This window comes from Neofelis nebulosa, chromosome 12, assembly GCF_028018385.1.
Source record: "Neofelis nebulosa isolate mNeoNeb1 chromosome 12, mNeoNeb1.pri, whole genome shotgun sequence".
In the NCBI taxonomy this organism is placed as follows: domain Eukaryota; kingdom Metazoa; phylum Chordata; class Mammalia; order Carnivora; family Felidae; genus Neofelis; species Neofelis nebulosa.
In genome coordinates this window covers 61,533,620-61,550,049 of record NC_080793.1, presented here as the reverse complement: position 1 = coordinate 61,550,049, position 16,430 = coordinate 61,533,620, and the positions used below count along the sequence as shown (strand labels likewise).

General features: G+C 38.4%; 1 protein-coding gene across 1 annotated transcript; it reads right to left on the bottom strand.

Moving 5' to 3' along the window:
- Positions 1-11,865: 11,865 nt before the first annotated feature.
- On the bottom strand, positions 11,866-13,593 carry DMAC1 (distal membrane arm assembly component 1). Its single transcript, XM_058695394.1, has 2 exons — positions 13,253-13,593; positions 11,866-12,361 (listed from the first exon to the last, which is right to left on the bottom strand). The coding sequence occupies exons 1-2, from the start codon at positions 13,524-13,526 to the stop codon at positions 12,297-12,299; spliced, it is 339 nt and encodes a 112-aa protein (XP_058551377.1). The 5' UTR covers positions 13,527-13,593; the 3' UTR covers positions 11,866-12,296.
- Positions 13,594-16,430: the final 2,837 nt, after the last annotated feature.

The window sequence follows — 16,430 nt, the reverse complement described above, 5'->3', positions numbered from 1 at the left end:
ACTACCCAAAGCAATATATACATTTAATGCAACCCCTCTCAAAATACCTACAGCATTTTTCACAGAGGTAGAACAAACAAAACCTAAAATGTGTATGGAACCACAAAAGACCCCAAATAGCCAAGGTGACCTTGAAAACAAAAAGCAAAGCTGGAGGTGCCACAATTCTGGACTTCAAGTTATATTTCAAGGCTGTGGTGACCAAAACAGTATGCTACTGGCACAAAAATAGACACATAAATCGTTAGAACAGAATAGAAAACCCACAAACAAACCCACAAGTATATAGTCAATTAACCTTCAACAAAGCAGTAAATAACATCCAACGGGAAAAAGACAGTCTCTTCAAAAAGTGGTGTTGGGAAAACTGGACAGCAACATGAAAAAGAATGAAACTGAACCACTTTCTTACACCACACACAAAAACAAATTCAAAATGGATTAAAGACCTAAATATAAGACATGAAACCATAAAAATCTTAGAGGAGAACACAAGCAATAACTTCTTTGAATGTCTTCCTACTTATGTCACCTGAGGCAAGGGAAATAAAAGCACAAATAAATCATTGGAACTTCATAAAAATAAAAAAAAATGTATACACAGTGAAGGAAACAATCAATAAAACTAACATGCAACTTATGGAATGGGAGAAGATATTTGCAAATGACATATCTGATAAAGGGTTAATATCCAAAGAATTTACAAAAATCAACACCCCCAAAAAATGAATAATCCAATTAAAAATGGGCAGAAGACATGAATAGACATCTTTCCAAAGAATACATACAAGCCAACAGACACATGAAAAGATGCTCAGTATCACTGATCATCAGGGAAAGAAATATCAAAACCACAATGAAATACCACCTCACATCTGTCAGAATAGCTAAAATTAATGACACAAGAAACAAAAGGTATTGGTGAAAAATGGGGAGAAAGGGGAACCCTCTTTGCCTGTTGGTGGAAATTCAAACTGGTGCAGCCACTCTGGAAAGCAGTATGGAGTTTCTTCGAAAAGTTAAAAATATATAACTACCCTACAATCTAGCAATTGCACTACTATGTATTTACCCAGATAACAAAAATACTAATTCAAAGGATACATGCACCCCCTATGTTTATTGCAGCATTATGTACAATAGCCCAGTTATGGAAACAGCCTAAGTGTCCATTGACTGATGAATGGATAAAGAAGTGGCATATATATACAATGGACTATTACTCAGCCATAGAAAAGAATGAAATCTTGCCTTTTGCAATGATGTGGATGGAGTATGAAAGTATAATGGTAAGTAAAATAAGTCAGTCAGAGGAAGACATATACAATATGATTTGAGTCATATGTGGAACTTAAGGAACAAAACAAGGAAAGGAAAAAAAAAGAAAAGAAAGGAAGGAGACAAGACAAGAAACAGACTCTTAACTATTAAAAACATACTCAAGGTTACCAGAGAGGAGGTGAATGAGGGGATGGGTTAAATAGGTGATGGGGATTCAGGAGCGTACTAATAGTGATGAGCACTAGGTGTTGTATGGAAGTGTTGAATCACTATATTGTACACCTGAAACTAATTACACTGTATGTTAAGTAACTGGAATGTAAATTAAAAAAAATTAAGTTGTACCTCCTTTGATCTATATTGGCTGTATCTAGATAACTACTAAAACAAAACAGACTTGTAAGATATTGGCATATTATTTGAGTTCGTTAAAAATACATATCTTACATAAAATATATGTAACATATTTATCACACATATATAATCTGCATTCAAGAAAATAAGTAAAAGTCACATTCAGTAAGAGAAAATCCTGAATATAAAAGATCTCATAAAAGTTTTTAAAAACCAGTAGAGTTTTCTTTTTTTTTTTCAACGTTTTTTATTTATTTTTGGGACAGAGAGAGACAGAGCATGAACGGGGGAGGGGCAGAGAGAGAGGGAGACACAGAATCGGAAACAGGCTCCAGGCTCCGAGCCATCAGCCCAGAGCCCGACGCGGGGCTCGAACTCACGGACCGCGAGATCGTGACCCGGCTGAAGTCGGACGCCTAACCGACTGCGCCACCCAGACGCCCCGAGTTTTCTAAACTGCAAAAGAAAGGCCTCAACTAAACATGATGCTTCAACTAAAGTTTAAACAGAGAGAGAGTATCACCTGGAGCTTCCTAGCCAACTTTAACCCTGGAAGAGAGTTGAGTTTGAGGAATGATATCTGTGTTAACTGGTTTCAAGATCACATATGCCTTACATAGGTAAAATGTCATGAAAGTGTACCTGGAACATAGAGTGGCTTAGCAAGCCCAGGTGGGATGTTTCATTTAACTCCATTTTTTAAGGGAAGAAGTGGCCATGCCCCTGAACAGCTGGGACTCTGAACGGCAACCCTGTGGAAAGAGCTACCCTATTTCACATCAAAGATCAGAGGAAAGGAAGGGGAATCATAGGACAGTATGTGAACTAACAGGAGAAGGAAGGAGCATACCTGATGTTTCATCCTCTAATTTGAGGGATTCAAAGCTCTAAGTCTTCATTAATCAAAATTATCTCTTAGAAAGCAAGTTCCAATAAATAATGACATTTATTCAAGAATTGATGTCAGTGGTGTTTTTGAAGAGCTAAACTAGTTGCAAAGAAAAATGGCTAATATTGCACAGCAACAGGATAGCTTGGAGAGTTTTGGATTCAGAATGCCTGGTAACACCATTCCATTCCTGAAGAGTTGCACTGCATATTTTTGGAAAAGTACTATTGAATGAGAGAAGTGAGTAAAACTGGTAGGTTGCCATGTACAGTTTCAAAGATTTACATATCCACTTACCGTATTTGATCTATGTGAAAAAGCCATAGACGGAGGACAGGGAAGATCGTCCTTGTTTGCCAAATGGAACTGAGACAGTCAATAAATAGTGGAGAAAGGATTCAGCCTAGGGGATCATTTAGAGCTCATGTCAAAGAAAAGCATGTCAGTCCCACAAGCAACTTGGTGAAATTGCAGGAAGCATTGCAGGAAGCCAAAGCTGCTGTCAGTTGCCCTCCTCCCCCTCAGCGATGGATATATTTAAATCAAGTAATAATAAAACAAACTAGCAGCTGGTACTTCTGTAGATCCAACTCTGGAGCCCCCTTAGAAGAGAACTTTTTTTTTTTTTTTTTTTTTTTTTAGATAGAGTTTGTCATTTCTCTTTTTTTATTTTTCATTTGCTGTTTATTTTAAGGTTACATTTCTAACTAAATGAAACATTTTAAAATAAAAAAAATTGGAATGAACTGAGCCAAATAGCAAGTACAGACATGCCTTGAGCAATGTGCAGGTTTTTAATTTTGAAAATTTCTGCTTTCTTGGGCAGAATTCCTGCTTGTGACACATGATGTGACCAAAAACACTCAATTCCACAAATAGTAACAGAGAAGTCCCTTCCCCATGTCCAGATGCTGAGTCCTCAATCAGCAGGCAAGGGGAGTGGTGGTACATTATTTGTATTTTTAAAAACTATGTTAATGAACCACAATTTCTTTATCCATTCGTCAGTTGATGGACATTTAAGCTCTTTCCATAATTTGGCTATTGTTGAAAGTGCTGTTATAAACATTGGGGTACAAGTGCCCCTATGCATCAGCATTCCTATATCCCTTGGGTAAATTCCTAGAACTGAGAACAAACTGAGGGTTGATGGGGGGTGGGAGGGAGGGAGGGGTGGGTAATGTGTATTGAGGAGGGCACCTTTTGGGATGAGTACTGGGTGTTGTATGGAACCCAGTTTGACAATAAATTTCATATAAAAAGAAAAAAAACTATGTTAATGATCACCAATAACTGACCGCTTACTATATCAAAGTCATTCCCCACACTTTCAGTCTCCATAAAACTTGGTGGGTATGACTTTCCACATTTTATGACTTTAGGGAGCTGAGGCTCAGAGAAGGTAGCTTGTTTAGGGACAGACACTTCCAACTGGCTGACTTTAACAGCACACCTTCTGCCTGCATCATTCTAGTCCTTGTGAATCTCAGGCTTCCAAAAACAATTGACGTACTTCAACTAAGGGAGACAAATTGAATTTCTGTTGCTTTGACTACTTTCTACATGGGAGGTTAGAATTCAAGTAGACACACCTTCTTGAATTCTTTAACAACCAATGTCCTGCAACAAAGCTAGAGACCTTTACTCACATGATCAAATCTGCTTCTTACTCGTGATTGTATAGTCCCTCAACTGCCTGAATCCACCTTCATTTCTTTATCTGTAAAATGGGGACTATGTGAGATGCCTTGCCCATTCTCTCAGGTTGCTGTAGAGCCAACTGTATAAATTCATGAAGGTGTTTGCCAATTGAAAAACTCCCCACAAATGGCATTAGTGTGATTTTTCTCACCTCAGAAAGAATGCTGTCAACATCTTTGGCATGGTTATATTCAGCCATGGTAAAACCAGCTTGAGTTTTCTTATCTCTCCCCCTCACTTCTAATAACTATACAGCAAAGAAAACTGAAATGGGTTTTTGTGCAGCAGAAGCCACAGAAAAAGGATCACATCTTCACTAAATCTTGAGGAAGGGCTGATTCTGCTGGTGCTGCCAACATGTGCCAAATGTGTCTCTCAGCTTGCTCCATCAGTAACAGGTGTTCACAGGCTGGTGAGGATGGAGAGAAACCTGCCTTCCCCATCCCAGTTTGCCTGTCTTTCACTTGTCAAGGGTTTTGACAGGCATTTTGCAGTTTCTTGTCACAGTTCTAAGCACGGCTGCACAGCATGCTGCTTAAAGCAACCCCAAGTCAAGGAACTCTGAGAATTCTCCCTTAGAGTTTCTGTTTGATGACTTGCCTAGATATGAGCGTTGGTAGCCCTTTCTCTTGACATGTGTCTGCTTTGTTCATCCTCATGGGGTCCAGAGTTTGTCCTACTGGTGATTGGGCTTTGTTTGCTCCAGGTAAGGTATCAGACTTGATTTCTGCACTTGTTTAGTAGGATCTAAAATGTCCCTTTGCCTTGCTCCCATGTATGTAGTGTATAACCTTACTTATATCATAATCACTTTTTAAAGCATCTGTCTCTCCCACTACACTCCCAACTTCTAGGAGAAGGAGCCCTGTAATATTCCTAACACCCAAAGTAGAGTGTCTGGTATATAACAAAGGCTAGTAAATGCATATTGGACTGAATCTTAATTCAATGCAATTGAGATACTTGAAAATGAAAATCCCTCTGAAGGAAATGAGGCCATATTTCTTCTAGTTATTGAAACTTTTTTGGTGATAATACCACTAGAATTTAGGGATTTCACCAGTACTGGTTTTTGGCCGTAGGCCTAAAGGCTATTTTTGTAGTTGGCTGTTACAGTAATAAAATCACTTGTTAGACTCACCTTCACATATAGGTGGACATCATTTAAGACATATGTATATACATGCCTATATGATATGATAGGATAGATATATAATACATATTTATAAAAATATATTTCAATGATTTATATATGTTTATTTAAAATATATACTCAGATTAAATGTATATTATTTTATATATTATGTACTTTTGAAATATATATATATATATATATATATATATATATATATATACACACACACTTGAAATATACTTCTAGGTACAGGGCAGAATGTGCAATTTTCATTGGTTTGATTTGCACACCCACTGATAGAATATTTTCTTTTGCTGAGGTTTGTTATTATTCTAGACACAGCCTGGATAACAGAATGTGTTTAATTTAATTCACATCAGTAAACCATTATTATGCAAAGTGAAACTGAAGGAAAGGTTTTCCTATTTGTGTTCTTGGGAAATAGAAAGGGATCCGACACACATACACCACCACCAATCCTAATCATTCTTGACTTCCCATATTTATTTTGAATGTCTGGGAAGTTATGCACACCAGGACAGGGTAATCACATTTCATGCTTCCAAGAATGATCTGATCACAAGAGGGTCAGAAAGGACTCTGTTCTCCCCTACAGAATTGTTTGGTTGGTCAGGTGCACTAATTGGGGTAAGAGATTATGAAATTCCTGTGAAGTATCAAGCAGTTGCCATTTCACAATGCTAGAGAGTGAACTTGTAGGAGCAATGTTAAGGAAGTTTCACACAATCACTGCACAGAGTGCTATTTCAATTTTCCCTGTTCTCCACTACTATCTCCATCCTCTGGCATCAGACAATACATCTCTTTCATACATTGAGGGAATCTCCGTGCTAAAAAGGAATTTAGATTGCCTAGTCTTCTGACTTTACAGAAGGTAACATGTTCTAAAAGTTTAAGCGGCTTGCTTAAGAGCTTATTACAAGCTAAGAACCTAGGCCTCATGGCTTCAGTCATATTTTTTTTCCATGACATTACAGCTGAAATCTGCTGTACACAGGTCAGTCAGGTTCAAACACATCCATAGTTCTCAAGCTTAAACGTTCATTTGAATCACCCAGATGGCTTGTTAAAATACAGATTGGTGGACTCCACCCCCAGGGCTTCAGACTCAGTAGTAGGTCTGGCATGGGGCTAAGAATGTACATTTCTAATAAGTTTGCAGGTGATGCTCATGCTGCTGGGCCAAAGACCATACCTGAGATACAGTAAAGTTGTCTAACAGAACAAAAATTGCCCTTCCTTGCCTCTTAATTTGTTCAACCTAAAAGGTTGAATACAATTTTCTTATTCATCAATATTTACTGAACATGAACCAGATACCTGGCATGTTTGGTGCTAAGGACCAGAAACATGAAGATGACAAAAGCACAATCCTCTTTTTGAAGAGTTCACAATCAGTGGGGAGGGACAGATACATAAATAATTACTGAGCAACCTAACTGTTAAGTGTAGTGATAGAGGTTCATACAAAGTGTAATGGTTGCCCAGCCCTGAAAGTAATGACACCAAGACTTTTCAGGGAAGGTTTTGCCAGAGAGGTGACATTTGGGCTGGGCTTTGAAGGACAAGTGGGATTTTCCCAGATGGAGCAGACAAAAGAATATCCTTTTAGGCTGAAGGAACAGCAGATGCAAAGGCATGGAGAGTGACATTTTTAGGAAGAATCGGCTAAGTAAGAGTGGCAGGAACATGGGGTGTGTGGAACAGAAGTCAGGGAGTGAAAGATGAGGATGGAAAGATATTGAGGGTGAAGGGCATTCCCTATTCTGCCAAGGAGTCTGTAGATCACCTTGTATGTCGCAGGGATACTGAAAGCTTTTCAGCTGGGACATGCTTTAAGGTTACTGTGGCTAGAGTGTGGAGGACAGATGAGAGGGGTTTCTTCGAAGCAAATAGAAGAATCTATTACAGCTATCTACACTAGAAATGAAGGTAACTGGGGGCGCCTGGGTAGCTCGGTCAGTTGAGCGTCTGACTTCAGCTCAGATCATGATCTCACAGTTTGTGAGTTCGAGCCCTGCGTCAGGGTCTGTGCTGACAGCTCAGAGCCTGGAGCTGCTTTGCATTCTGTGTCTCCCCCTCTCTCTGCCCCTTCCTTGCTCATACTCAGTGTCTCTCTGTCTAATAAATGTTAAAAAAAAAAAAAAAGAAAGAAATGATGATAACTTATCCAAAACAATAGCAATGGAAATGGACAGGAAAGAGTATTACAGGGTTAAAATAACTAGGACTTGCTAACAGATCAGAGGTAAATAAGAGTAAAGAGAGCCATAGATAATTCTATTGTTTCTAGCTTGGTCTGCTGATGAATTGGAAATGCTATGAACAGATACAGCAAGTAGAAGTAGGTTGGAGTGAGATCAGTTCATTTTGGACAAGTTGGGATGCTGGTTTCTTCAGAGAGGTAGGTAGGATGCCCTACTGTGGCTGGGAAATAGGGTTTAAGTTCAGGAAAATGGTCAGGAGAGATTGGGGTAAAGTCATGGAAGGGTATGAGCCTGCTAAGGGAGATATGAATTTCTTGTCCTGGATTAATATGTAAATTTCTTGTCAGAGTGGTAAGTGATATAACCTCAATTATAAAGAGGAAACCAAAAAAAAAAAAAAATGATACATGTTAAACTAAGGGATAACCAAGAAAAATGGAAAATCAGCATTCAAAGTTTCTAATTTTGACATCTGAACATTTTGAGAATGAATGCTAAGAGAAAGACTATAGCAACATGAATCTGCACTTCCCAGATCATGCTCTTCACCAAGCCACTACTGCTTCATCACTTGAGGCTTTGGAAAAACTCTTCTCTGTTCCAGGGCTCAGTTACCTCAACTTTAAAACAGGGCTGCTGAGAGAATTTAACAATTCCTACAAAGCACTTAGCATATTTGGTGCATCAAAAGGGTGCTGTAATTTTTTTTCAAATATATATTCAGCAGTGGAACAATTTTACTAGAAAATAGAAAATAAAAACTGTCCAGAAAAGCCAGTAAACTGCCAGTAACTGCCAGTAAAAACAAATGAAGACAGTAACTGTAAAGACAAATGCTATTCAGATGGCTTTTTCTTGCTAATTCCTGAGTATCCAGAAAAGGGGTGCATAATTGGTCTGGCATGCTATCTACCATGACTGTGACACCATAAAATATTCCTGATTCGTTGTATTAGTTTTCTATTGTGTAACAAATTGCCAGGAACCTGGAGACTTAAAATGGCACAAATTTATTTCATGGTCTCACAGCATGACTAGATACTCTGCTTAGGGTCTCATGAGGCTGAAACCAAGGTGTTGGCTGGGGCTGCAGTTCTTGTTTCTCATAAGGCCCTCTTCTAAGCCTACAGGTTGTTGGAAGCATTCATTTCTTTGTAGTTGTAGAACTGAGGTCCCAGATTCCTGCTTAGCTATTACTCTCAGCAGCTCCTGGCAGCTGGCAGTTCCTAGCCACATGGCCCCCAGAGGTAGTTCATAGGAATGTTTGCTTTCTTCTAGTACTGCAGGGACTTATACTGAATCCTCCACTTCCTTCTAATCTCCAACTTCTCCTGCCTCTGACCTCTAGAACAAGATTTAATGGGCTCATGTGATCAGCCCATCTGGATAATCTCCCGATCTTAAGATCAACTGATCTGGGACCTTAATTACATCTACAAATTTCCTTCACAGAAGCACCTAGAATGGTCTTTGAATAACTGGAAGAAAGTGTGTGTACACCAGGGATCTGGACCATCTTAAGAATCTTGTCTACCACATTCCTGAAGCAAATGCAAGTTCAGTCCCATGACTGAGCAGTGACTTTTAGCAGCGTTACTACATTTAACATTTGCCCTTTGGGCTATTTCTCTATGTTCCTTCTACATTTGAATGACAAGTTGCTGAATATCTCAAAGGCCAAGAGACATGAATTTAGAAGAGTGACAGATTTTCTCCCCATGCTCTTGGGGTACTTCTGAATGATGTGTAATTATAAGTCTTTCCCCTCTGACTCTGTGCCCCTAACACCTATATAATCATTGGGTCAAGGCAAGGATTTATCTGTCATTGAAAGAAAAAAAAAAAAAGTGGCTTTTCAACTCAAAATTGCTTACTATCCTAGACCAAGATTTGAGAAGTATTAGTTTGATCAATGCAGTCCTGGCAATAAATCAGTTGAGGCCAAGCCTGGTTTGGGGTGGAGAGGGAGTACTTGAACATATGCTTGCCCTGAACATGTATTTAAATTTAATTTAGGAGCAATTTACTTTATGTTGTCAAATCAACTGGCTTCATTCAAGAGGCCCCTAATTCAGACACAGTCAGGCTAAGAAACCAGTAATAAGAAGAAGCAAGGAGCAAATGCTGACAGTAGAGGTGAAGTACAAATCATGCCCAAGATGCTTAACCTCTAGGGCCCCCCAGAAACCATGGTCTCAGCAACTAGTCTCAGCCAGGTGAAACTCCGTAGCTTTTTAGATAGATCTGTACTTGAACACTCCAGTGTTGCCAGCAATAGCAATCGGCCTAGAAAGAGAGACCCCTCACCTCTCCTTCCCAAAATATATCAAGATCCTGAAGATCAATCTACATTAGGGTGCTTTCATATGTTGATATACTGTTAGCTGGTCAAAGGATTACAGACTAGTCAATACAATACACAGAACAAGAGATGGTGTAATAATTTCTTGATTATCTTGAGCAACCAAAGTTTACACTATGTAAAGGTAAATAGATACCCTGGACATTATGAACATTATCAGCGATTACATGTATGTTCACATTTTGGTTTGTGTTTCAAGAAGACTCTAAGTTAATTTTAAATTGCCTTTATTTATACTTTTTCTCTTCTGCCAAAAGTAATTATGAGCCTTTACAAACTCGTATTTCCATGCAATAAAGAGATTCCAAAACCCATAAATATGGGTTCTTACATTACTGAGTAATAATCCACTTATTCTTGCGTCTGTTTATCCTCACTCTACTTCATCCCCAACAAAAGGGATGATAATAGGGGCACTATATGTACTCCTTGCATTGTAAGACTAAAGTGCTCTTTTCTTTCTGAAGATCAGACTCATCTCTAAAAGAAACTGGATTTCTGACTGCACTGGCAGAAATCAAAGCAAGTTTTTGAAGTTTATTTATTTATTTATTTATTTATTTATTTAGAGAGACAGAGACAGCATGAGCAGGCGAGGGGTGGGGAGAGAATTCCATGTAGGCTCCATGCTGCTAGTGCAGAGCCAGACACAGGGCCTAAACCCACCAACTGTGAGATCTTGACCCGAACCAAAACGGAGAATTGGATGCTTAACCGACTGAGCCACCCAGGCGCCACTCAAAACAACTTTTGGAATACACTTCCAAAGTTAAACAAAAGAAGAAAAGAAAAAAAACTATTCATTTTAAATTTAACTAATCTATTTTTTTGGGGGGGGAGAGGTGTTATTCCTAGTTAACTGCCCATAGACATAGTAGAGCATTATTTTGCTCAAACCTAGTTAAACAGACCCAAGTTGGGAAGAACCAAATATACCTTGGCAATATTCTAGTGAGAGGGCAAGTTCATTTGGAAAAAAAATTCTTATTTGCTTACACATTAGTACAAATTCTGAGAAAAATGTTAAAATTACATTACATATATAAAAATTTTTTTTTAAATGTTTACTAATTTTTGAAGGAGAGAGAGATACAGCGTGAGCGGGGGAGGGGCAGAGAGACAGGGAGACACAGAATCCGAAGCAGGCTCCAGGCTCTGAGCTGTCAGCACAGAGCCTGATGTGGGGCTCGAACTCACAAACTGTGAGATCATGACCTGAGCTGAAGAAGGACGCTTAATCGGCCCAGGTTCCCCTACATTACATATATAAATTTTACTCTGTTTATCCAGGTCAAGCCAAGACCAACAAGTTAGATTTATGTAGTTTTGGTTTAACCTAAGAAAATGTTGGGAATACAGACATCCAGCATTAAGCTTAGGCACTTCTACATACATGATAGTAAAAGCCTTGAAAGTACTTGCTCAACATTATCTTTCAAAACTAACACACTGTGATTAGCAACTAAACTTGACTATGTTTCTGCTCTGAACAAAAAGCTATGTATAACTTTATAGAGAAGGGAAGCATAGACTTCTCTCAGAAATGAACTATCAAATTTTAAGTCATTATCTCAAAAGCATCTCAATTTCATCACAGGAATAATTCCAGTGGTTGTGGACAAAATCTGATTTTTGTTCTTAATGACAATGTTGTGAATTTCTCTCAAATATTTTGGTACTTGTCTTTTATTGTATGCTCATTTTTGTTTCATCACAAAATCATCCTAGTTCTAAAAGACAAGAACTAGAACTAAACAAGAACAAGTCCTAGCTATATCACTGACTTGCTGAATGACCATGGGCAAATCACTAGAACTACTTTCAAGTTTCACTTACCACCAGTGAAATAAGCACCTTACAGCAGTAGCTTTGAAACTCTCATAAGGTAATTGATTTGACAACACCTTAGAAATCATAAGCAGTACACATGTAAAGTTTTACATACTCCTGCACATTGTATGATACAAACCCAGTGTTAAGTTGCTAATAAGTGTTGATGCCATTATAGGAGAAGTAAAGAGAACTTTTTAAAATAATAACTTGGTTCGTTTTCCAATTTGGTTTATCATCTCGTCTTCATTTTTATTATATCTTCTTCCTCTAGATAAGACACAGAACTTGTTCTCTTCTCTGAGGGATTTAATGGTCCCTGTGGAGTCTGAGAAGAAGGCCACAAATATTCATCGCCAAAGAATAACAACCTACATTTGTCTTTTCAGTCTTGTCGTATCTGCAGGACTGAAGTCTGTCAATATCCACTTGTCTGTCCAGAACATCTGGAGGTCCGATGCTTGTTCTGGTGTCATGGGGACACGGACAAAGATGCCAACTTCACTGGCGGTACTTTCAATCAGCACGGAAGGCTTTCCCTTTGGGGTCTGCCAGGATGATTACACCCCAACAAGCTATGCCTAAGGAAAAAAAACAACAGTACCTCATATGTATGTTACACTTTAGTTTACTAGGTGCTTTCTATATATGCCATCTTATTTAATCCTCACAACACTCCTAGAAGACACATCATCATTACATTTTTTTTTTTATAAAAGAGTGAAATTCAGAAAAGGAAAAGAAAATTTAGAGAGAGAGAGAGAAAAAAAAAAAATCTGTTACCTCCCCAAGCAAGAAAGGGATTTAAGGAGAACCGATTTGGGGAATCTAATTAGAAAGCTAAGAGATCTGAAAACCTAAAATCCTACCCATTCAACTGGTTTAAAGAGCAAAAAAAAAAAAGGAAAAAAAAATCACTGCATTTTACTCTAAGACATCTTAACATCACTTATAACAGTCATTATTGCTACAGCTAAGGACTGTGGGCCAGCCATCCACCCACAGTACACTGAGAATGTGGGTTTGCACTGAACCTAAGACGTTACTTCAAAGCCCTAGTTTTTATCTCACGAAGGCTTTCTCTAGAATCTGGAGAACAAAGCATGGATCTGGTGACAGATAAACTTGGATCAAAAACCACCTGTGTCATATCCTAATTATCTGACCTTTAACATCTTACTCTCTATGGCTTAGTTTGTTCAGCGGTAAAAAGGGATTACTATAATCATACCTATCTCTAATAGTTATCGTTAGGATTAACGATTGAAGCTAACAAGAGTTCTCAAGAAATACTGTCATTTAAAAAAAGAAAAAAAGAAAAGAAAAACCGTCCCAAGAACTTCCTCTCCCCGCCCCTGCTCCTAGTTTGGTGTGCCTCGGCCACGTGACCAGCCCCGCAACCCGCCCGCGTGACTGCGGTCCACTTCTCCCTATCCCCCTGCCCAAAGGCCCTGAGATCCCCCGACTCTCACTGATGCCGATGACCATCTGCGTAATAGTCCCTGGACTCGGGGCGTATCCCAGCTTCATGGGCTTCCGCGCCACCCAGTACACGTACCCGCCCGCCCCTATCAGCCCCGACCCGGAGAGCACGCGACAGCTCCAGCAGTTATTAAGTAGAGGCGCTTCCGCTGGAGAGGTCGGCGCTCCAGGTGCAGCGAGGGGCAGGGGCTCGGCGGAGTTGGTGACTTCAGGAGGCGCAGCGACTTTGATGGGCTCCAGAGGTTGGGACAAGAAAGAACCCATATTCAAGAACTCGGTCTCAACTGCGGGAGTCTTCGGACCGAACTGACGTGAAAGATACGGCCGGAAGCAGAGCGCCGGCTCACTGCACCGGAAGCAGCCTGAGGGTCGCTGGGAAATGTAGTTCTGGCCTGCCTCGAACGGAAAAAAGATGGTGGCTGCCCGTGTTTGCGGATTTCTGAGGCAACAAACTTGGCATTGCCAGAGGCCATTCCCCGCTACACCCTCCCCCAATCATTTTAAGAATTATGACTTAGTAAACCCCTAAATGTCTCAACTCTTACTTTCCTTAGAGGAGGAATCTGGATTTCTAATTTTTTTTTTTTTTTGCCTAGCAAAAAATGTGAGATCTTGAGCATGCCATCTCACCTGTCTCAAGAAAAGAATTAAGTTTTGTATGTGCTTAACTGTATGCTAGACACTTTGCTAAGCGATCATCTGCATCATGCCATTTAATCTTTCCAATCCAATGACATATCAGTTTCCCAATACATGACAAAACTGGTGAAATGACATAGCCATATTTGAAACCAATGTCTGTGTCAATACAGTCAAATTTCTTAAATGTCACCTGTACATATTATCGATGCAAAATGAATAAATCTTTTTCTTAAATTTTGAAGAGAAAGGAAAAGAGTTTTATTCGAGCTCAAGAGGGAACAGCTGCCTGATATACACAATTTTCACAAAGAAGAGAGTGTTCTGGGAAAGGAACATTTGGTACAAGATTATATATGTTTTTACAGAAAGAGTTACAAATCATCATGATGAAGAACATTCCAGAAAGTCACAGCTTTTTTTTTTTTTTTTTTTTTAATGTTTTTAAGATATTGGCAAGTTGCATGACTTTAAACTTATGGGAACCAGGGAAATTTCTTTATTCTTATGTTCAGAATACTCATTTTATTTTATTTTTTATTTTATTTTATTTATTTATTATTATTACTATTATTATTATTATTATTATTATTATTATTATTTTATTTAAAGCAGACCATGTGTGCTTAGGACAGAAATAGAGCCCATTCTTTGAGGTTTTGACAAGTCATTTTGACCTTGATAAATGTTAAAATATAGCTTCCCTAGGACCTCAAGAGCAGGAAACATTCAAAGTTGAAAATTTCCTTTATTAATATTGTGAGGAGATTACACAAATATAATCAAGGTGTTAAAAATGTGTTTGAATTATCTGGATAAATACTTTTCATTTTCTCTTTAGCTTTTTTCCTAAAGTTATGATCTCAATGTTGTCATACTCACGATATTGTTCTATTTTGAGGGCCCTGGAGATAATTCAACTCAGAATCAGGCTAATAGACTTGAAGAGTTAATGTAGGATCTATTCCTGCGGGTTTACAATTTTATCATCCCTTAAGAATGGACTTTTAATTTTGATTGCTTCTTTGCAAGTCAACTGCTATATCATCCACTCCCATCACATTTCACCTTTCATTTCCTTTGGGTAGAGTTGCATATGTTTTTTTTTTGTTTGTTTTTTGTTTTTTGTTTTTTTTTTCCTGGGTTGGTCTCAGAGGATTACTGGTAAGAAAAAGGCATTTAGAGGGGCGCCTGGGTGGCGCAGTCGGTTGAGCGTCCGACTTCAGCCAGGTCACGATCTCGCGGTCCGTGAGTTCGAGCCCCGCGTCAGGCTCTGGGCTGATGGCTCGGAGCCTGGAGCCTGTTTCCGATTCTGTGTCTCCCTCTCTCTCTGCCCCTCCCCCGTTCATGCTCTGTCTCTCTCTGTCCCAAAAATAAATAAAAAATTTAAAAAAAAAAAGAAAAAAAAAAGAAAAAGGCATTTAGAGTTCAGAGGTAGTTTCTGTTAGAGGAGGTGGATGAAAACAGGATTAACTTCAGGTTTGACCTTTTTCCTTTAGAATGCCTTAAAAATTAACATGATAAAAAAAGAAATTCATTATTTCACTTTACAAAATGGGATGTGATTTTGGGAAGGTTTTAAAAAAGATAAAGGTTTGGATAAATAGGAGAAAATAAAATCATGAGAACACAGGTTGGCCTGATGCTAATTTCAAAGATCCTCTCCATTTCCACACACACACACACACACACACACACACACACACACACACATATCTCCATGTGTTGTCCAGTAGAAAGACAAAGAGTTGGGAAATTTGGGTTCTGTAGTGAGCTTTGTCACCATGAGTTAGCCATATGACATAGAGAATATTATTTACTCTCTCTAGCCTGTAGTTACCTCATGTTTGAAATAAGGAGATTTGGAATGGTAATATCTAACACTTGTTCTTAACTTGTAAATGTTATTATTTACTAAACATTTCTCTCTAGATAGCATTGTTCTAAGTGTCATACTAAATGAATTCAATAGCATTTGACTTAGAAATTAATAATTTATAGCTCCTTCTTTTCACTATGCCTGATACAATATTCTATAGTGCACATGGTTTCCCCTTATTTATGAGGAAAAACTCCACCATTTACCAGCAGTTACTAACAACATTTTAACTACACACTTCTGTGGATAAGAATGATTGAACACACAATAGCATGTATGCATACTTTATTATTTATAAATTATGTATTAATATATTACTTTTTACATTATGAAGATAAGATAAAATAATAGAAATAGGAATTTTATATTTTCCCATATCTCAACACATAGGCTCTGCATCTTCATGGACACTATGGTTATATGACTTGTGACTTTATTAATTCATATTTTGTCTAAAAGCTTTCCTTATTGTGCTTATTACAGTTAAAGATGCCAGGAGAGGACATCTTTAATTCTCTAAACAAATATTATTAAAATGCCCCTGACACATTTTCCAAACAGGCAAGATTTTATTTTAACTAGTATTTGTTTTTCCTTTATTGAGACAAAGAGAGTACACAGGGGAGACACAGAGAGAGCACAAGAGCTGT

Coding starts and splice junctions, on each gene's coding strand:
- DMAC1 (XM_058695394.1), bottom strand. CDS start 13,526: ATGGGTTCTTTCTTGTCCCAACCTCTGGAGCCCATCAAAGTCGCTGCG. Junction 12,362..13,252: donor GCAGATGGTCATCGGCATCA/GTGAGAGTCGGG, acceptor TTTTTTCCTTAG/GCATAGCTTGTTGGGGTGTA.